The 21,897-nt window shown below is 34.8% G+C and overlaps 1 protein-coding gene across 13 annotated transcripts in view; it reads right to left on the bottom strand.

The window, feature by feature from the left end:
- The window catches only part of PICALM (phosphatidylinositol binding clathrin assembly protein), a 100,936-nt gene that overhangs the window by 9,597 nt on the left and 69,442 nt on the right, over positions 1-21,897 (bottom strand). For 4 of the 13 annotated variants that reach the window (XM_047879335.1, XM_047879344.1, XM_047879337.1 and 1 more), the window contains 7 exons: positions 16,008-16,115; positions 13,533-13,664; positions 13,408-13,438; positions 13,139-13,238; positions 9,576-9,599; positions 8,105-8,164; positions 6,490-6,594 (listed from right to left, as the gene is read on the bottom strand). In XM_047879335.1, the coding sequence (XP_047735291.1) occupies positions 6,490-6,594; positions 8,105-8,164; positions 9,576-9,599; positions 13,139-13,238; positions 13,408-13,438; positions 13,533-13,664; positions 16,008-16,115 (560 nt within the window). Of the gene's footprint in view, positions 1-2,001; positions 2,058-6,489; positions 6,595-8,104; positions 8,165-9,575; positions 9,600-13,138; positions 13,239-13,407; positions 13,439-13,532; positions 13,665-16,007; positions 16,116-21,897 lie in introns of all 13 variants that reach the window. The other 9 variants (XM_047879338.1, XM_047879340.1, XM_047879347.1 and 6 more) reach the window with 4 other exon arrangements.

Genomic DNA, 21,897 nt, shown 5'->3' with positions numbered 1-21,897 from the left:
AAGGGACTTCTCTAGTAAATGTTAAACAGTCAATAAACTGTTGTGTTTTCATCTATACAGTGCTGTATATGGTCACTGATGTTCATCATGAAGATTTTGTAGAACTTTACAGTCATTCAAGATTTTAAGAATATGTTCTGGTTTCAAGACAAGAAATTAGATCTCTACTTTTTACAAAGAAAGTCCTCAGCAAAAACCCAGTAAGAAGGTCTTACTCTACAGGTTGTCTTAATATCTTCAATTGTCAGCAGATGGGACTCCTCAAATTTTTGACTGATTCACGTGTGCTCTGGGGACTACAGAACCACTCTCACCTATGGTGCTAAATCCCAATTCCCAAAATAAATTTCCTTACAGTCTACCAGGCAAGAATAAATGAGCATAACACACTGCTGACAAGGCAAAAGGCCTTTTTCACAGAAATCCAGCTGGACAGATCAGCTGACAGAAGAGGCACTGCCAACACCCACAATTAATGCACCAGGAAAGTTTAAAAAAAAAAAAAAAAAAGAAAGAAAGAAAAAAAGAGAAAGAAACTAAGCCCCAATAACAAAAAGAGTCACTAATTCTGACACACAAGAAAGTCATTAAAAAGGCAACTTTTTGTAAAACTTGAATTATTCCTATACCTAACAGTGTTCCTATTTAGAAGGGTAAAAGGCACTCACAACAAGCCTTTGTTTCCTTTCAGACACTTAACTGATGTCAGACTTATTTAAAATTGGCCAAACTGGCCATTACAAACAAAACACAGCATCCATTTTGCATCTTTAGCCATATCCTCCATAAACAAAACTGGCAAGCCTCCATTTAAAAAACAAACAAAAATATAACAATACCAATCAAAACCAATAAAACTCTTAAAAGCTATTTTAAAAATTAAATACCCAAGTGTAACATTCTGTTTTTCATATTGCTTTTGGGAAAATAGATTGGTATGGAATCAGAGTGAGTTTCTCATACAAGGAAGTGATAAGAACATAACTAACACAACATTCACTCCCACCCCCCCCCCACCCCCCACCCTTAGGATCTTCAACAACATCTAAACTGCCTGATATTCAATAAAAGAGTGTTATTTCACATCATAATGACTTTCAAAAGAAAACTGAAACTAACTACATTAACTGCCTCCATGCTTCTAATAGAATAGCTGCATATTGCAATGCAGGATAAGTTTAACAAACTACTGGTCAGCAATGGACATTTCCATGTATACACCAGTAAGTATCAGTAAGATTTACATAAAACACCATTAAGAGAAGGTGTAAGAGTCCCATTCTACTCTAGTTAACAAAAAGGCACACTTGTAACAAGCCATTAAATAGTGAATAAAACTGAGAGGAAGCACAGAAGAGAAAAAAAAAAAAATCACTAACCACAGGGAGCTGGTATTTTCCATGTAGTCAAACATCTAGGAAGATGCACTAATGTAGAACACATATGTATTTTTTTAAGCTACAGTGTTGGGCGTGAAACAGAACATAATCCCCATCTTTTTAAACAACTAACAGTTACAGAAAACTATCTAAAAAATACAGAATAAGCCTGCACAAAAAAATGAGATGAGAACAGGGTAAGTGTATAGAAAGTCATAATTTCACTACTATAGTGAATACTACAGTGTAGTCTATTAAAGACAATATACTAAAGAACAGAATAGTCTAGTCTGAGCTAACAGCCATCCGGAAAGTATTAGCTAACAGGCACTAATGCAGCACTTATAACCTAGATATAATGTAGGACACAGAACACATTGTTTGGAATGGCTCACTAAATGTAATAAGATGAACATATCTAGGAGGGCTGAGATACTCTCAAAAATATTAACTTTATTTAGAATAATCACAAGACCAGAAGATACAAGTAACGTTCTGGGTGAGTAACAGGACTCAAAAAGGCACTTCAAGGAGCAGGGAAAGATTTTTGGCACTAGGTGTAGTACTGGGATTTGATTAAAAGGTTCTATTTTAATGGGATTTCATTTTACATTTAAATTACCATTTCATTTACCACGTACAAAGATGGTGTTGGTCTTCAAGTAAGTAGGAATCCAACTGAAAAAAGGGGCAGAGGAAATAATGAGAGAACTGAAAAGTAATTCATTAAGAAAAATTATTCTGGGGGGGCACCTGGATGGCACAGTCATTTAAGGGTTCAATTCGGCTCACGTCACAATCTGTTTGAGTTCGAGCCCCACGTCAGGCTCTGTGCTGACAGCTCAGAGTCTGGAGCCTGCTTCAGATTCTCTCTCTCTCTCTCTCTCTCTCTCTCTCTCTCTCTCTCTCTCTTTCTCTCTGCCCCTCCCCCACTCGTGCTCCATCTCTCGAAAATGAATAAACGTTAAAAAAATTTAAAAATGTAACTATCTGGTTACAGCTAGCATTTGAATGGACAAAATTAATTCAAGGGACTACCTAAGAACAATTAAAAACTAAAACATGAAAAAAACTCACCTACTTCAAACATAAATAGTTTAATTGTTTTAATTATTAAAAATAGTCAATCATAGGGGAGCCACAGCGGCTCGTGGCTCATGAGTTTGAGCACTGTGTCGGGCTCTATGCTGACAGTGCAGAGTCTGGAGCCTGTTTCAGATTCTGTCTCCCTCTCTCTCTGCCCCTTCCCTACTTGTGTGCTTGCTTGAGCGTGCTCTCGCTCACTCTCTCAGAAATAATAAATAAATAAACTTAAAAAAAATCAATCACGAAATTAAAAGTATCTTCATTCCTTAGGTGACAGTTGTCAAATATTTTAGGTTACAATAACCATTAGCTAACAAATTAAACCAATCTTAAACATTGCTCTAAATTATTACAGTGGTCATAAGTAAGTAAAAAGAGAGGTCAATGAGGAACAAGTAAGTTACACAATAGAAAAGGAAAGTTTTTCAACCAGATTCACTTGTTTGACAATGTTCAAAACTATTACGAGTCAGGTACTATTCTAAGAACCAGGGACACAGAAGTAAACAAGCCACATAGAAGCCTGCCTCTAGGAGGCTTACAATCTACTACAGGAGTCTCTTGTTACACTGGATGGATGGATGGATGGATGGATGGATGGATGGATGGACGGACGGATGGATGATGGACAGACAGATGGGACAGATGAACAGATGTTAGATAGTGGTAAGTTCTATAAAGAAAAATAATACAGGATAAGGAAAAGAACTTTAGATCTCAGGAGTACTGAAAGGGCATGAGAGATGACTAAAGAATTAGTGAAGAATGAACACTGGGACATGTATGGAATTGTTGAGTCACTACACTATATACCTGAAACTAATACAACACTATGTGTTAACTAACTAGAATTAAAATAAAAACTTAAAGAATAAATAAAGAATAAATCTACTTTATGACAGATAAAGGCCTTGTGGCAAAGATAATAAGTAGCAGCAGAAAACTGGATACTTACGGAGAACTATAAAGGCATGGGAATTGAAGAACCTGAATATTCTGTTTACTGACTATTACTGTTACAAATATGGAGACTTTGTGAGGCAGCTGTTAAGCCAGAAGGAAAGCTAAGGGATGTTCACATGTTGTTATATTTAGATTCACTTCCATATTTTTAAATATGGAGATAAGACGCTAAAAATACTGCCATATCAGATTACTGGAGTATTTATAAAATAGATTAAATTACAAGGCAAGATACACAGGGAAACTACTGCAAAAGAAACCTGAGATTAAGGGTCCCTGCAGAAGACAAGAAGGGTGGATCTAATGACAGCAGAGGAACAATTAGTAGGGCTTTGTGATGAGACACCTGGAGAACAAAGGGAGAAAAGGGATTAAAAGTAACATTAAAAGATTTAGGATTCTGCGGTTCAACTGATTCAAACTGACTGAAGCTTTTTTGAGTCACTTCATTGCCACCTGATTTTTTTTTCCTGGTTATCCATTTGCTTCCTTTATGTGCTTTCTTTAATCTATAATATTCAAAGTTAAGTACTCACATCAAATTTGATTTCTTAACTGGAAGAAATCATTTAATTATTATCAGCAATAATAGAGCATTATTGCTCTAATGTTCTCATTTCTTTTCTCTTTTGACATAATTTGATTAGGAAAAGGTAGTTCTGCCACTGTCTCTCTTCATGACATGAAAATTCTAGCATGTTTTTTGATGTTTCATGTTTGCATATTTTGGTGTTATGTGGATTTTAGAAGGCAACAGTATATAAAACCTGGATTAAGAGCAGATGCTAGGGAGTCAGCACTTTTTATAAAGGTAGATTTTTACTATGATTTTTTTAACCATATATTTTTTTAAAAAAGCAAAATTCATACAAAATGTTTCAGTAAGGTTGAAAGCATTCCCTACAACTATAGATGTTCTTGACATTTATAGTAGTTATATCCTGAAATGTGTAAATGTAGTTTATAATCCAGCAGGAAACTCAAAAGATTGGCAGAGTGGTTCAGTGCTACATGCTAGTACAGTAGCCACATGGACTCCGTCCCATTAGTACAGAGGCAGACTGATACAAATGAGCACTGCACCAGAAATGAGGGATTCCTGGGGATAGTTGCATTTCACCATTTACTTGGCTGAAGAACATTTCCAAGTCTCAGCTTTCTCTATCGGAAAAATAGGATGGTCGGCCCATCCACCTTAGGTATTATGTTGAGAAGAGGGTGAAACAGTAAGTGCCTGCAAACAGTCTGGCGTTATCCAAGCTTAAGGTTATGATGTATTATGTTTCCGAGACAGGAGCCTGCAAGATAAGACCCAGACTGGGGATACAGGGCTTAGTCACACATCAGGGAAAAAATTACTGTAGTCAGTAGTTCCTGGTAAATGTATAGCTCTGGACTATAGCTTTTTCTCTTAAGTACATTTCAGGTGCTAATCACTTAGTCCAATCAGCAAAAAAATAAAAGTAATTTTTAAAAATAAATAATACTGGGGCCCCTGGGCAGCTCAGTTGGTTAAGCATCCAACAACTTCGGCTCGGGTCATGATCTCACAGTTCATGAGTTCAAGCCCTGCGTCGGGCTCTGTGCTGACAGCTCGGAACCTGCTTCAGATTCTATGTCTGCCCCTCTCTCTCTGTCCTTCCTCCCTGTGTGCTCGCTCTCTCAAAAGTAAATAAACATTAAAAAAATTTTTTTAATTAAATAAATGATACATATCTGAAGTTAAAAGTATAGATAACAAAGAAAAAAACTGAAAAAGAAAAAACAGAAAAACAAAATGACATGAGGAAGACATAATCTCAAGAAAGCATCTACACCAATAGTTAGGGAAATCATCAACATTTTAAAAGATTATCAAAATCTAATATATTTCTTTCTTTAGCAAGTTAAGTCAGTACTTAGGCCTACTACTGGTAAAAGACGGGAAAGAAAGGTATACATATCCATAATCCATCTTATAAAAACAAATACATATGAAATAAGTGACTTATAAAAAAGTTATGGATGCATCAAGTACCCTTACTCCCAGCAACCTTCATGGTAAATACTCTGATAAACAAACAGGAAGATCACTTTAACATGGAAAAAAGAGGCAAGAGGGTAAATATATGAATTGCAAAGAACATGGATTTTACCTTTTAATCAGAACGAAATTCACTACCCATCCGAAGTTACTGGTGTTCCCTAAGATGCTAATTTATGAAATGAGTTAAATTCTTCAAAAGGGCTGAAAAACAAAAGGATCGATCCCCTTGTGATAGAAAAAAAATTCTATCACTTCCTGAGTGTCTCATCCCCTGGTATGCCAGAAAGAAGGGACTAACAAATTTCATATCTCTCCTACCCATAATGAGGAGAAACTTTCAAAAAACAAAACAAAACAAAAAATCCAGATTCCTCTAATGCTAACAAAAATGGGATGAAAAACAAACTGAGTATTTGGGGTGAAATTTCAGGACCTGGGAGAGGGTCTATGAAACATCTGAAAAGTCTCTCCTTCAAAGAAATTAGGTCAGCATGGCATTTCAAGTTTTTGTTTGTTTGTTTCTTTGTTTGCCTTCCTCCCCACCCCCCCCCCCACCCCCACCAGTTTGTGTTTAAATACAATCCTCAGTGGCAGGAAGTTATCTAATAAAAAAAATAACATTCACATCTTTTTGTAGACTTGTCTTGTGGTACAAACATCTCAAGGGCAACATCTTTCGTGTAGCACCATTCAAACCAAGGCACTAGAGCTCAGTTTCTAGGGATCACAAAGGAGAGCAAGCCAGAATCATGAACAGAAAGTAGGTTCCTTAATCTCAGAAAAACCACCCTCTGGATTGACCAACTACAAGTTATCAAGAATTTTTCATCCTTAATGTTTGTAATCTGCTTGTGCTTTCCTTCCAAATAATATTCTTAAAAGCTCTTAGATGATAAAGAGGCAAACAAGACAACATCCACCATCAATGGGGAAAAAACACTAATAGCTTGTTTCTCAAGTTGTATAAGAGGAATTCTTAGTATTATATTCTTTCTACATCAAGCACATTAAAAGTTACATATGGCACATTAATACCTGTGCTCCTGATACAGGACCAAAGGGGTTTGGTGGTCTCATGACAGGCTGGCTATATATTAAGGTTGGTTGTGTCATTACAGGTACACTTCCCATTTGAGGAGGCTAAAAAAATAGAAAAATATTAAGTTAAATGATGTTGACGGACATCTTCCTTAAGTAGTACACAAGAAGGATGTCAATAATGAAAAATACTAGTACTTTTGCTTTAACTCAAAGGAAAAATTCTTGTAAATACAGCTACAAATTCTTAAGAGCTTTTTTTTAAGTCTTTAATGCACTCACTTCTAAAGTTTGTTTTTAAAAAAAAAAAAAGCTTAAATTTAAGAAAAACATAAATCTTACTACAGTATGACAAAGCAATTCAAACCAATCCAAAATTTCCAAATTTGTGAGTTTTAGACACAGGAAAACTTAAAAAACTGTAAAATAGTGAAGCTATTTCAAAGTAAACTGCCTTTGTATATTAGATCAAGTTCTTACATCATTATGCAAGTAATCACAAGTGAATATAGTTGTTTCTTTGAAGAGGTATACTCTTTATGGCTCTTTAACTTTATTTCTGCTACTGTTAGGGAGAACCAAGAAGAGGTTTAAACCAAGAAGAGGTTTAAATAACACATGAAGAGTTTAGTTCATTCTATAACTGAAAACAGAATCACAACCAACCATCTCTTTCTTTAAAAATTACCACTCCATGGTATAAAATCAGCATAAGTAAGTGACCAAACAGAACATACACAGACCACTACGTTATTTTGGTTAAAATGCCATACTCTGAAGTCTTATCTTTCCATAAGTTCTATTTAACCTTTGAACTAAATTCCTATTTATAGCAAGAGCTTCACTTTAACCTGCGAGATTTTGTGCACACTCCTTTCTTCTATAGTAACCACCCATCCAAGAGCTGTGAAACTTCTTCATATGTGGGAAACAAGCTACTTCCAGAAGATGTAAATAAAGAAGTAGCACAGAGGCCGCAGTAACAATACCAAGGAAGGTGGTGCTGTCTCCTACTGGTAACAGTACCTCAAACATGTACGGGGGTGGGGTGGGGGTGTTGAAGCCACTACCTCCATTTCTTATCTAAGTGAGTGTATATATTAAGAAAGCTAGGAGAGTAAAGGCACTGTACAATGTGGATTGCAGGCAGCTTAAAGGTTTAAAGGACTATTTCTGTATGGTAGCAATCACTGTCAAAGGAAAGTTTCTCTGGCCTTTACTGGACTGAATTTGCCCCGATACAATTCAACAAATGTAATTCCTGCCCTTCCCCTACAGTATTAAGGTTTTTATAAGACTTCAATGGTATCAACGTAAGGTCACATAAACGGTTGGAGTTAAAATTAATGTTTATATGAGTTTGTAATGAAGTAGAAAATGCTTAGCAAAGTTATGAGGGAAAAAATAACCTAAGTAATACTGGGAAAATTCATAAACAATATCAGCTGTATAATGACTATTCTAGAAATATTTATGAAACCAATGCTGTAAGATTCTGTGTTAAGCACTAAGAGTATGTGTGGCACTAAGTGCTTTTTTTAGTTAAGTTTGTATAAAGGCATGTTAAACATGAATTAATCTATTTTCAAAATGTGTCTAGAAAGATACTTACGATTCCATATCCTATCATGCCTGTTGGTGTAGTAGCAGGATAGGCCATTACAGGGGGTGCCTGACATGGTGGAGAAAAAATAAACAAGGATGTATATAACTTATGTGTGTCAACTGAGTACATGGAATTAATAGCTTGTGGTTCCACTAAAAAGAATTGCTAAGACAGCTGTGATTAAATGTGACACTTGTGATCATTAATAACTTGTGTCAATTAATGCTCAATGAAAAAGAGTATCTTGAAATTAGCAGAAAAGCAGAATTATTAGAAAGAAAAAAATACCATGTAAACTTAGATACAACAGTGATCTAAAATTTCTATGAGCTTTTTACAGCTTTAAAAATCTTCAGATTTTAAAAAATATTCAAAATTCTAAAAGTTAAAGTCCATCACTATCAGTAGCATAAAAAATGTTTACCTAGAAAAAGTTGTATTACTGAATGTTTTCTTAGGTACTTCATTTTTTGAGCAAGAAAAAATAATTTTTAAAGATCCCCAATCAAATAATAACCTGATCTTCCAAAAAATTAGTTTCTAAAGACCTCATTTACTCTTTTCAAAGAGCCCCAAAGATTTCAAAACACTACTGAATAGGACTATTTCTATGACGCACACAGTTCTTAACATGGAGTACGTACATTAGCATTCCTTCTAATCTACTCTATAAATTACTTAAACTATCTTCTGCAAAGCACCAATTTGGAGGAGCAATACATTTTTAAATCTGTTTACGCTTTAATGCTTAAAAAAGCCACCTAGCCCTAGGATGTTTAAGTTCCCTTTCTCCTCCTACTTTAACTCATGCTCTGTAAATATACAATCTGAGCACAGAAATCATTTTAGATATATTTGCTGTCTTAACAACATTCCCTGTGTGTATCTTATAATGAAAACTGAAACTGAATACAGGAGAAAGACCAATAACACTGCTGAAACATAAAAAATAACTGAAATTTTATGGCAATTTGAACATATGCATGGAGAAGTTAAATGAAGCATAACTAAAGTGAACAGTTAAAAGTTGAGTATTTGAGTAAGCATGTAGGACTTATTGGTCTCTCCCTACTTAAAAACCGAGAGCTGCAAGAGCAGTAGACAAACTGCCAAGTACAGCAGAAGCCTGTAAGATTTCATGCAATTGTTATTGTCAACATTACCACAATCAACATTTCCCTTCATTCAGAAATCATCAAGTGCATAGTGGCAGCACAGATACACACACAGACACCCAGCCATCTGGCAGCAAATGGCAGAATATTAAGCAAGAAAAAAAAATCTGTATTTCCCATGCCACCATCAGAATCAATTCTGCAACACATCCATGAAATCAGTAGATGCTAGAAAGAATTTTTGGCACATTGAAAATCTGAATGTGAAAACAAGTAATAGCTAGAAGGTTATGAGATTCGGCTACAGCAGTGGTTAATAGCATGCCAATTTATTGCAAAAAGGCTAGTTTTTGGTCACTTACGTATTGTGGAAAATGCATGCCATTCTGTTTTTCCCAGGAAGAACAATTACATAATGCAATAACACTGGATTAGAACAAGTACTTACACAACAGAAAATACACAGAGCATTTTAGTTCACATGTACATTCACTAACTACCTAAAATCTCTTGTATTTCCAAAATCTAATGGAAGAACACCTAAACTAAAACACTATCAAGGTTACTAGGAAAATTTAGTCTCCAGCATAATCCCCTTACATACCTAATAGTTTACTATTACAAGTATCATAAAACATAAATGCAAAATTCATTGCATCCCATGAACAGGGTTGCATGTCTACCATAGAAAAAAAGCAAGCAGTAATTAAAAGTAATTAAACCCATATCTATTAATAAAATACTAATGAATTTTTAAATTAAAAAATGTTCAAAAACCTTGACAGTGTTTATGGATTAATAAAAAGGTTAGAAATGTAAAGACATGTCATAAGCAGCAGTTTATCTAAGTTGTGAATCACATCACCAGCCCTATATGTTAGTCATTAAAAGGAAACTCTATGAAATACATACATACAAATTTTAACATTTTAACAAAATTCTTAAGAGATGACACACATTGACACAATACCATAAATACCATCAACTTACATACAAATTCCAAATGGCTAAATGCCTATTCCATTCTGGTAGTCAATCTTAAGTCAAGTGCTGTCTACAAACTTCTAATATTTCATATAGTCTAATACTAATTTTATAACAAAATATTCATTGTATTTTCCTATCAGCATTTGGATTTATATCAGGTCTCATGTATTATCAATGTACAATTCACACCTGAGGCTACAAAATCCACTAAACTAACCTCTTGTCATCCCCTGGTCAGTGAGGTATGTCATAGTGTGGATAAACACTGGATTCAGAGTCAGAAGGAATGGCTTTAAACTAAAATCTGCTTTCTAGAGGCTTTGTACTTAATAAAAAAAAACAAAAAAAACTGCATAACTTTATTCCTATAATTGGGATGATACCTATTCAAACTTCCCAAGAATGTACTGTTAACAGATTCAAGATAGTGAGTGTATACGTATGTGTAAAAACCTAACAAGCTACTTAACTGCAAGGATATATTAGTAGTAATGGCAGTGAACCTTATCAATGAAAAACTGTTGCCTTAAAAAGGTAGCTAAATTTCCTCGTTATTTTCCAATTAAGAAGATGGATTGGATGGAATGGATTTCAGCTAAAATCTGCTTTACAAAAGCTTTGTACTTAAAGTACTTTGTACTTAAAAAAAAATTGAACAACTTTATTCTTATAATTGGAATGGTATCAATTCAAACTTCCCCAAGAATGTACTATTAACAGATTCAAGATAGTGAGTGTATATGTATGTGTAAAAACTTAACAAGCTACTTAAATGCAAAGATTTATTAGTAGTAATGGCAGTGAACCCTCTCAATAAAAAACTGAAAAATTGTTGCCTTAAAAAAGGTAGCTAAATTTCATTGTTATTTTCCAATTAATTTTCCAATTAAGAAGACTAGAGCTGGGGCGCCTGGGTGGCTCAGTTGGTTAAGTGGCCGACTTCGGCTCAGGTCATGATCTCGCGGTCCATGAGTTCGAGCCCCGCATCAGGCTCTGTGCTGATAGCTCAGAGCCTGGAGCCTGCTTCTGTTTCTGTGTCTCCCTCTCTCTCTGCCCCTCCCCCATTTGTGCTCTGTCTGCCTTTTAAAAATGAATAAATGTTTAAAAAAATTATAAAAAAAAAAAAGACTAGAGCTAACAAAACTTTTTGGATAATGTCACAAATTGTATCAGCACACTATTTTTAGCTCAGCCCTAGTAATTTTAACCTATGATCAACCCCAGGAGAAACAGGGCAGTGCTCTAGAAGGGATTTAGTAACAAGTGGCTGTAACAGGGGTAATGGTGGTCACTAACAACATCAGGAAGGCTACAATGTGTAATCAAAATGCTTCTATTCACAGTTATAAGAAAGCATGTTTTAAATTTTTCTATGAGAAAAATTTTCTATGAGAAAAAATTGGTTTTCTCTGATGCAGGAAAACTTATCGCACTGATGAAAACAGCAGCTGACCAAGGATGGGGGGCCAGCCACAAAGCTAACTCTGGTACAACCATACTTTATAGTGATTAAAAATATGTGGGGTGCCTGGGTGGTTCAGTCGTTAATCATCTGTATTCGGCTCAGGTCATGATCTCACAGTTCATGACCTCAAGCCCAGCCTTGGGTGAATTTGAGCCACTGCTTCGGGATAAAAAACAACCAAAAACCAAAAAACACATGAGCCCCTGCCTTGGGTGAGCCCTGCTCCTTCCCCCGCCTCTTGCTCACTTGTGCCCTCCTTTCTCTCTCAAAAAAATTAGTAGGACTTCTTCAGTACTAGATGGTAACTACTTAGCATATACAATTAACCCTCATTTTTCACGGATTCTGTATTTACAAACCTGCCTACTTGCTAACATTTATTTGTGATCCCCAAAGCAACATTTGTGGTGTTTTTGAGGTCACTGACAGACATGCATAGAGTAGTGAAAAATCTGTTGCCCAACGCCTTTGTTCCCACCTAAAGTGACCAAGGTAAGGTTCTGCCTCCGAGGGTGGGGAACAGGGCAGGGTACTGCAAGCAGCTCTGGCTCTGGCTACGGCTCGAGTCTCAAATCTGGCACTTGTCAGTGCAGCAGCCTCAAGTAAGTAAGTCACTTAACACTTATGAACTGCATTTTCTTTTTTGTAAAATAAATTTTAAAAAAATAGCATCTACTAGAATGAGTTTGATTAGGATTTAAAATTATAATATTTGTAAAGGTTGTGTATGTGTTGATTCTCCTTATTTTCTGCACTCATGTTGTTAAAGTAACACAACACAAAATCAATGATTGCTAAACCATTACTAGAGGAAATAGGTATGTATGTGCGTGTGAACCTAGCAATGGTCAGTGTTCAGGGGATTTTAAGAATATAATTACAGCAAATAAGGAAAACCAACTGTGTGAACTATTTGACAATATTAAAAAAAAACAAGCAATGTATAGTTTCTTTACCAATGGTGAGATCAAAAAAATACTAAAGATTTTATATTCTAGATAAATAAATAATAGATTTGAGACCAGCAGTAGAGGGTAATGTTTAAAAGCATTAATCATTAACTGCTCTGAGGTTAGACTGCCTGGGTTCTAAAAATTCACCCAATCACTTAAGAACTCTAGGAGCCTAGGCATATTATGTAACAACACCGTGTCTCCATTTCCTCATCTGAACACTGGGGACAGTAATAGTTACTACCACATAAGGTTAATTTGAGGATTATACAAAACAAAGCCACATATTATTTATTGAATGATGCCTGCAACAGAGGAACCTTTAAATATATGTTAGCTACTAAAATGTACTTGGAAAAGATAGTCAAACAGATTCCTTTAAAAACAAAACAAAAACAAGTTTCTTATATTTCTAAAACTGAATAAACAATCTTTCCACTTATAGTTATCACTTTAAAAACATTTTCATGTCACACATTCACCTAAATTATTCTCGTTACTGTGAGCTTTTTCAACTCACCATTGTTGCAGCATTCCAAGCAGTTGTCGGTGCAACCTTTGGTTGCCAATTAGATCCTCCAGTTAGCTTCTTTTCACCTGGCTGACTCCAATTTACATCACTTTAAATAAACATAAGTGAGAACATTAAATGTCTGTAATTATAAACGTTCTTTCCTATACATTGAGATTGAACAAAAAGATGTAGGTTTGGCATCTCTACACATACTTTGGAGATGAAAGCCAAATCAACTTTTAAATGGTACATGAGAAAATAACACAAACACTCACTTCTTAGTGGTTCCATTTCCAATGCCAAGATCTATGACAGGAGAAAAAGAAAGCATTTAAAAACCAGACTCATTTTTAATACAGCTTATTTTAAAGTAGATTAAAAGAATCCAAAGAATACTTACTGCCCACAAGGTTTGCTAAGGATGAATCCAAGTCATCAGATACTAACTTGTTAGGTGGAACTTTGGCAACAGGAAGACTCTGGTTCTGAGAAGCCACTGTTGGTTTGAGAAGTCCACCTAGTTCATCAAAGCCTTAAAGTTACAAACAGACGAAATAGGATATGTAAGGGACTTTATGGTGCTACAGCTTTCTAAAGGAGATCTTTGCCTTTTCTACTCGTTTGTTTGTTGGAAAAGTCCACCAGAACACTGGACATTAATAAATGTCCTTAAATGAAAAAGGGAGAAATGCATCATTTCTGATTCATGAACTGACTGAAAAGGCAAATTTGCTTTGATAGAAATCATGTCTTACTTCATGACAAAATTGTATTAAGGTTATAAGGATGAAGAAAGAGGCGCCTGGGTGGCTCAGTCAGTTAAGTATCCGAATTCAGCTCAGGTCATGATCTCACAGTTCGTGGGTTCAAGCTCCACATCAGGCTCTGTGCTGACAGCTCAGAGCCTGAAGTCTGCTTCGGGTTCTGTGTGTGTGTCTCTCTCTCTCTGCTCCTCCTCTGCTTGTTCTCTCTCTCTCTCTCAAATGCAAATAATAAACATAATAAATAATAATAAAAAAAGAGAGATGAAGAAAGAAGGATTCAGGTAAACAATTTTTATTCCAAAGTTGTGAAAGAGGAGGGAATAGAATGTAATTCTCCCCCTCGCTGGGAAAATTTTCTGAAGACTCACATACACCTGAAGAAATATAGATAAAAATACATCCCTGTAACTTTGAAAAGTTTTTCTTCTAAGAAATATCTCCTAGACCTCTTTACATTCTTCAGCGTGGAGAATGTAAGGTATCTGTAAACCAGTATGTTACAAGCAGGTGAAAATGAACTGCTTGATCATCACCTTTCTTCTATCTAAAACCAGCTAACCTAAATTATACTGAAGAAACCGCTAATGCCCCAATTGGATGAAAACATCTAGTAAACAAGAACATTGCTTAGAAATGTAAATAAAATAAAATTCCTTAAGGTTCTCTACCAAAGCGAGAAGGGAAGGTAAAGCAAATCCAAACAAACCCACTAAAGAACACAATAATAGCAGGATCTAGGGGGCGCCCGGGTGGCTCAGTCCATTAAGCATCAGACTTGATTTCAGCTCAGGTTATGATTTCATAATTCAGGAGTTCAAGCCCTGTAGTGAGATTCTCTGCTCTATCAGCACAGAGCCTGCTTCGGATTCTCTCTCCCTCTCTCTCTGCCCCTCCCATGCTTGCTGGTTCTCGTTCTCTCTCTCTCTCAAAATAAAGCAAACACACACACACACACACACACACACACACACACACACACACACACACACAGCATGACCTAGAAATAACAGAGAATTTGAAAAAGAAAGTCACCAAAAATGGTGGTTTACAAACTATGAACAGTTGATCTCTACTTCCTTTATCCTTCATCTCAGAAAGACAAACTCAAAAGGAAAATGCATCAAAATGCATCAAAAAATATAATTATAAAACTACTAGTACGTAGAAAAAAATCTTAGTTCATACATATTCTTTATAAGCCTGCTTCCTATTTATACATACAACTAATTATATATAAAATTAAAAACACCTCAATGTTTCTTTAAATGGTATGAACTTAATTACTAACCAAAATCAAAGGTCATCATGTAGTAAGAATAGTCATTTTTATGGAAACTCTTATTAATCTTTACAAACTTCAAAATAACAAGATAATATATGAAAACAAATGGAAACCTGGCCCTACAAATTTACAGAAGTTCTTTTAAGACAAATGGACAAGCATACTATAAAAAGAATCATCCTTAAAATAACAAAAAGCCCCCACAGATCTGATCCATTCTAGCTGTTTATACATGGACTATCTCAACCTGTCAAGGTACCACAGGTTTTCTTTTCCTTGTTATCAAAAAAGCCAATTTCATTTCAGTAAAGGTAAAAATTGTAATGATTACAAAGCACAACACTCTACATATAGTCACTAGCAACTTAACAGTCTAATCTGAGCAAGATTCATTTAGGTCTGGGAGAGAAAATCTTCCCAGTGTCAAACTGCCACTAAGAAAAGAGTAACAGTTAAAAATCTCTTGAAGTTCTCAACTAGTGGTTGAAAAAGAGAAACAACTTCATTGGCTACCCCAATTTAATCTATTTACACCTGTTCAGAGGAGTATTATTATCTGTCCTTACACAGAGTCTATATGAGAACATTATAGTTATGTTAGTAAAACAATTTTTTCTGGGGTGTCTGCGTGGCTCAGTCAGATAAGCATCAGACTCCTGATTTCAGTTCCCGTCATGATCTCATGGTTCATGAGTTCAAGCCTTGCATCAGGATCCATGCTGACAATGAGGAGCCTGCTTGGGATTCTCTCCCTCTCTCTTTGCCCCTCTCCCACTGACACGTGCACTCTCTAAGTAAATAAATTACTTAAAAAACAAATGTTTCTTACCCCCAGAATCTACAATAACGTTGGTAGATTTATTTCCAAACACAGATTCAAAGTCAACATTAAGGCCAGCTGAAGGATGTGGCTGTGCAACTGGAGATGGAGTGAATCCTAAGAAAAACCAAAATGGAAAAAGTTCAATTCTTCACTAAATCTACATTTACAGCTCTTAATAATGATGACAATTGAATGGAAAAAGCAATAAATTCCATCAACAAAAAACAAGGCCAACCCTTCAAGCAAAATGTTTCTTAACATTACATTTTTTTGTGGTGATGACATTTTCCGTAACAAAATCATCCTACTGACAAAGAAAACTAACAAAAGAACAACTGAAGTTGAACCACTATTTTGTTTCATTACAAAAAAACCTTTGCTTATCTTTTTACCTTAATTTTGTATGCTGATGATCTTTAAAAAACTAAACACATCTAAAATTCCAGGATTTTGCATGAAGCAAAAAAAACAAAAAAAACCCCACAACGTTAAGTGATCATTTGGTAATGAGCTAAGCCTTCTATGGTGCTTAAAAAATATATGAATCTACTTAGTATACCCAGGAGTCTTCCCCTCCCTCTACCTACTCACCTTCCTTCCTTCAATGGTTAATCAAATGTAATACAGTTTAAGTTCATTTGAGAGGTAAAAAGATTCTGAAAGTTACAACTCACTAATCCTTACATCCCTCTTGTGTCCAGGTGCTTTCTGAGTATCAAAAACAATAAAAGAGACCATGTTCAACTCCTGACCACCTTCTAACTTCAAGTTGCTACTTCAAGAGGGAAGTGGCCAACTATACAATTAAACATGTTAATTTACCTAATGCAAATCTGAAATACCAGAACATAAACAGGAAACCTTCTTGCCTGTCTGTTACACTGATGCTGGTGGTACTAAGATAACACCCAGCTCATATCTCTGAAACCAGCTATCCTCAGGTAACAAATGAAGATTTTCAAAAAATTGTGAAAGGTTGTATTTTTGTGAGGTGAGGTTCTGAATTTCTAGGGTTTGAAAAGAAGAATTAAAATCATCTAAAAATAGTTGGGCTGCCACATGATTTGGGGAGTATATTCCAAGCAGAAAACAGTCTAGCATCTAGCAAGGATTACAAAGAAGGAATTCTTTTACTTTGTGGAAGGCTATCATAAATGGCTCCTAAGTTCTCTTCAATTCTAAATTCTATAAAGTCAAAATGTGTGTGTGTGGGGTGTATATATATAACATATATATATACACCACCACACACATATATGTACATATATATATACACACACACATATATATGTGTGTGTATATATATAAATTAGTATTAGAATATTATCAAATATATCATTAGGGAAAGGTTAACCTATTTAGTCCTCAACACGGCCTCTCTTCCCTCCCTCAACTTTCTGCTAAAGGACTTTCCGTCTGTCAGAATCTCACTTTGAATTCTTAAAATGTATAACATCAGGATATAAAGTACAATGATATTGTACTAAAAAGACTGATTTTTAAGAAAACTGTAAAAAGTAGGATAAGACTTGGTAAAAAGTCCATGAAAGTCCTCAAAGACAAATAAACTAGAACAATGACTTATCAATGACTCACAGAGCTGATACACATCAATACTACTACTTTAAAAGTAGCATTTTATTGCTAGCATAAGTATTCCATAGGGCTCAAATTTTTAAAAATGTACTTATTTCATAATTACTTAACATTTAAACTACTCTTAAAGACACTGGTCATATAATGAGAACACAAATACAATCAAAATACAAAATAATTTAGTATTTAAATCTGGCCATTAATCAAAAGGTTCCCAGATTTCTAGACTTACCAATTTAACAGCATTTTAAAGCGTACAAGCTGTTTAAGAATTTTACCATGGGCTCACTGCTTCTTCTCATAACTCCTTACAACTAAGAACTGATTTTATCTACTCAAGAAAGACAAAAATTTACCATATTTACTTATGTGCCCATCTGTGAGAAGTATACATACTGTTCTTTAAATCACTGTGGAAACAGTATCTTGGCTTTATTTCCAAACTTTAGAAAATACATGGAATAATAATTTATAACTAGGATAGCATATCAAATTCCTATTTTTTCCTGTTATTTTGTCTTAGCTTTGTAGATTTTGGTGATTATCAGAGATAAGCCTATCCTTTATATTAATCCATTCATTACTATGTGTAAAGAGAGGAACCATTTCCTGAGGTCCCTAAGGGCATCAATCTGTGTAATTACAATACTATTATTACCTAAAAGTAGAAAAGGTTTGAAAGGATATTAAGTAATCCAGAGCTAGTACTTCAAATTTAAAGTCTCTAGGTATACATAAGTGAAAAGTAAAATGACTATTTTTAATAAATTGTAATAGCTGACAGGCTACCAGGGAAGACAGCAACGTATTTCACAGTAATAATCTTTTAAGTAAGGAATGTATATAAAACATGTTGAAGGTAAGAGTTCTGCATTATCATTTCAATGAACATTATCAACTTAATGGCCTTTTATCCCAAGTCACTTTTGGGGAGACTGTTAGGATGTAATTTTTAAAAGTTACTTAAAGATAAAAAAAACTAGGATCACCATTTCAAAAGGAAAATTTAGGGACAAAAAAAAGATAAACAGGCTCTCTGAGTTAAGGTTAACTGTATGAAACAATCATGATATTGAACTGCCTACTCTTTCATTTCACCAAGGCCCAGTGAAAAACTCTGCCACTGACCGGCACTAATTCATAGTTTAACATTTAGAAACCACTGCCCTACATGGCAAATCTCAGAAGAACAATAATAAATTAACTGAAAGTACAGGATGAACAAGCTTTGGGGACAAAAAGGCATTCCAAACACCTTCCAGAAAAATTTACTGTTTTGTTAACAGATTTTGGTGGTAGTTCCAAAATAAATTAGACCTCATACTTTTTGTGAAAGTAACTTCTATTTATTAAACCCTATTAAACACTATCCAAAAGCTTTATAAACAGTATTATTATTTAAATCTCACAACAACCCCATAAATAGTTATTATTATTCTCATTTTTACGGATGAGGAAACAAGGAGATTAAACAATTTACTCAAGATCAATGATTTAATAAGTGGCAAAACCAAGACTTAAACCCCAAATTGCCTGATTCCAAAATCTTTTAGGTGTTTTCAGTTTATCCCAAATATTTCATATTATATAAACTAGTTAGAAAATTTTATTATTACAGCTATAATATTTATTCATCAGGACTATTAAAATTGTATGACCTTCTTGAGCTTTTCATAGCAAATGCTGGGCTTAAAAAGTGAAGAACCCATGGTAATTTTAAAACCTGAAAGCAATGAAAGAAGTGTTAAGACTGTATCTGATAATTAAATAATAATTTGGGTAAAAAGTCCATTACAAATATTAAGGGAGCTGCATACACAAGATGGTTTTAATAGTTTCAATGATAACTCTATGTACCAGGCATAGTGCCAGATGTTATATTGTCATATACGTAAACTTCATGACAATCCTATCACCCATTATTATCCTATTTTTCATTGGCTTAGAAATGTTAAATACTTGTTTCAAATCATACAGGTAAGGAAGTAAACTGGAATTCAAAAAGGAACTCAAACGTAAATTCACTGGATTCTAAACACATACTTTCCATCAAATGTCCTCATAAATTTCATTTTTATTTATTTAATTTTTTTAAGTAGGCTCTACACCCAGCATGGAGCCGAACGCAGGGTTCAAACTCAGGACCCTTAGATCAAGACCTGAGCCGAGATCAAGAGTTAGATGCTAAACCGACTGAGCCACCCAGGCGCCTCATAAATTCCATTTTTAAATCCTTTAATCATGTCCAACTCTGCCAGTTGTTTAGTTGTGTTAAACATACTTTTTAATACCAACTGACCTAAGGTAATCAATGCCAAAAAAAAAAAAAATCAGCTGGATTTTGAGGTTTCATCACTACTGCACTGGCCTAGAATATGTCTGCAAAGACAGAAATGAGTATCAAGTTGGCCATGCCTCTCTGGAAACTGTTTCCCATTTCTACTGTCTTGCATAGTGCTAGAAAAGCACACTTGTTTCCAACAGACCCTCCCTACACCTGTGCCACAACTGATCGAGTCGAAATTACTTAGTGTTTGTTCTATCACTAACATCTATACAAAGGGCTTTAAATTCCATAAGCTTGTAATATTAAAATGTTATAAATTCCTCTGAAAATGTGAACCTTTTGAGTATGGGCTAAAGTAGGAAGATGACAAAGTATCCATTCACAAAACAATCCTGTGTTTAATCAAGGAAAACAAAATTAGGCAAAAAAGGTGTTATTCAAAAGTATTTTTTTCTTACAAAATTAAAAAAACAAACCTCATTTTAAGGCAAATAACAAAAGAAACTCCCTCCTGCATAAACAGATGATCTTAAGAGATACCATTACCTACCTCCAAATAAACCAGCTACAGCAGAAGACTCGTGGCACATAAGGGTAGAATCAGGATAAGCCTGAGTGCCACAAAAAGAATCTGACAAGGCATACATGGGGGAAAAAAGAACAGGAAAAAAAAAAAAAAAAGAGACAGACAGAGAAATGAGGAGGAACAGTTAAGAGTAGAATGGAGTAATTAAAAACAAACAAAACAAAACAAAAACAAAAACAGGAGAGTCCAAGCTCTTAGTGTTCTTTAAATTACAACCTACTTTAAAAAAAAAAAAAAGCGCCTGTCTCCATTATGAGTGTTATATTTAAAATATATCCACAACAAAATTTTGAAATAACCAACACTGCATTTCCTTAGAGAAATAAGAAGCAGTTGGCTTTTGTCAATATTAACATGTCTTCTGCTGTCTTCTTTTAATGATGAGTAAGTAGGCCTGAACAAGGTCACAGACATGGACAATCCACTCTTCTGGACTTATAATTGCTTTAATAAGGACTAGATAGTACAGTGAGCATCACATCACCAGATTAATATCCTCCTCTGGAAGGGTTAGAGGGTGTCTAGGTAGCTATTCTGTGATTTTTCTGGGTCATTCTTAATCCTATAAAGCAGAAGCTGGCAAATTACAGCCAGTGGCCTATTTTTATATGGCTGTGTGAGCTAAAAATGGTTTTTACATTTCTAAAGGGTTGTTTTTAAAAATGAAAGAAAACAAAAGAAGAATATACAACAGTGATTTTATGTATCTTGTAAAGCCTGAAATTATTTACTATCTGCCCCTTTACACAAAAAGTTTACTGACCACTGTTCTAGAGCAGTACTATCCTACAGAACTTTCTAATAACAGAAATGTTTTATAAATCTGCTCTGTCCAATATGGGAGCCACCAGTCACATGTGCCACTGAACAACAGAAATGTGGCTAATACAGCTAAGGAAGTAAAATTTTAACTTTAACATTTAATTTCAATTAATTAGAGCTTAAATGACATGTAGCTAGTGGCTAATTAGACAATATATCTCTGGGAATGACATATTTTGGGTGGTCCTTTCATGCTCTTAATACTCTAAGAAAACTTAGAATTTTTATTATACAAACGTACTTCTCAGGAACTTTTAATATGGATTAAAAGCCTTCTTATTAAAAAGCCTCTTCTTAGGATAGGCATTAATCAGCAAACTATAGGTGCAGGTCTTTGTAAAAAAAATTTATTGGAACACAACCAAACAACATGTTTACGTACTGTCTATGGCTACTTTCATGCTATAAAGCCAAAGCTGGTAGCTACAACAGAGACTATGTGGTTCGTGAGCCGAAAATATTTACAATCTGACCCTTTAAGAAAAAGTGTGCTGATCCTTGTTCTATACTAATGCCTAACAGTCTAAACCACACGTGTGGTTTTTATTTTGCCATTCTGTAGTCATTTTTACAAAAAGGTAAGTACTTATTTTTTGCTTATGAAA

The sequence above is a fragment of the Prionailurus viverrinus genome, chromosome D1 (genome assembly GCF_022837055.1).
Source record: "Prionailurus viverrinus isolate Anna chromosome D1, UM_Priviv_1.0, whole genome shotgun sequence".
Lineage (NCBI taxonomy): Eukaryota > Metazoa > Chordata > Mammalia > Carnivora > Felidae > Prionailurus > Prionailurus viverrinus.
This window is presented reverse-complemented; position numbering and strand designations above follow the sequence as displayed.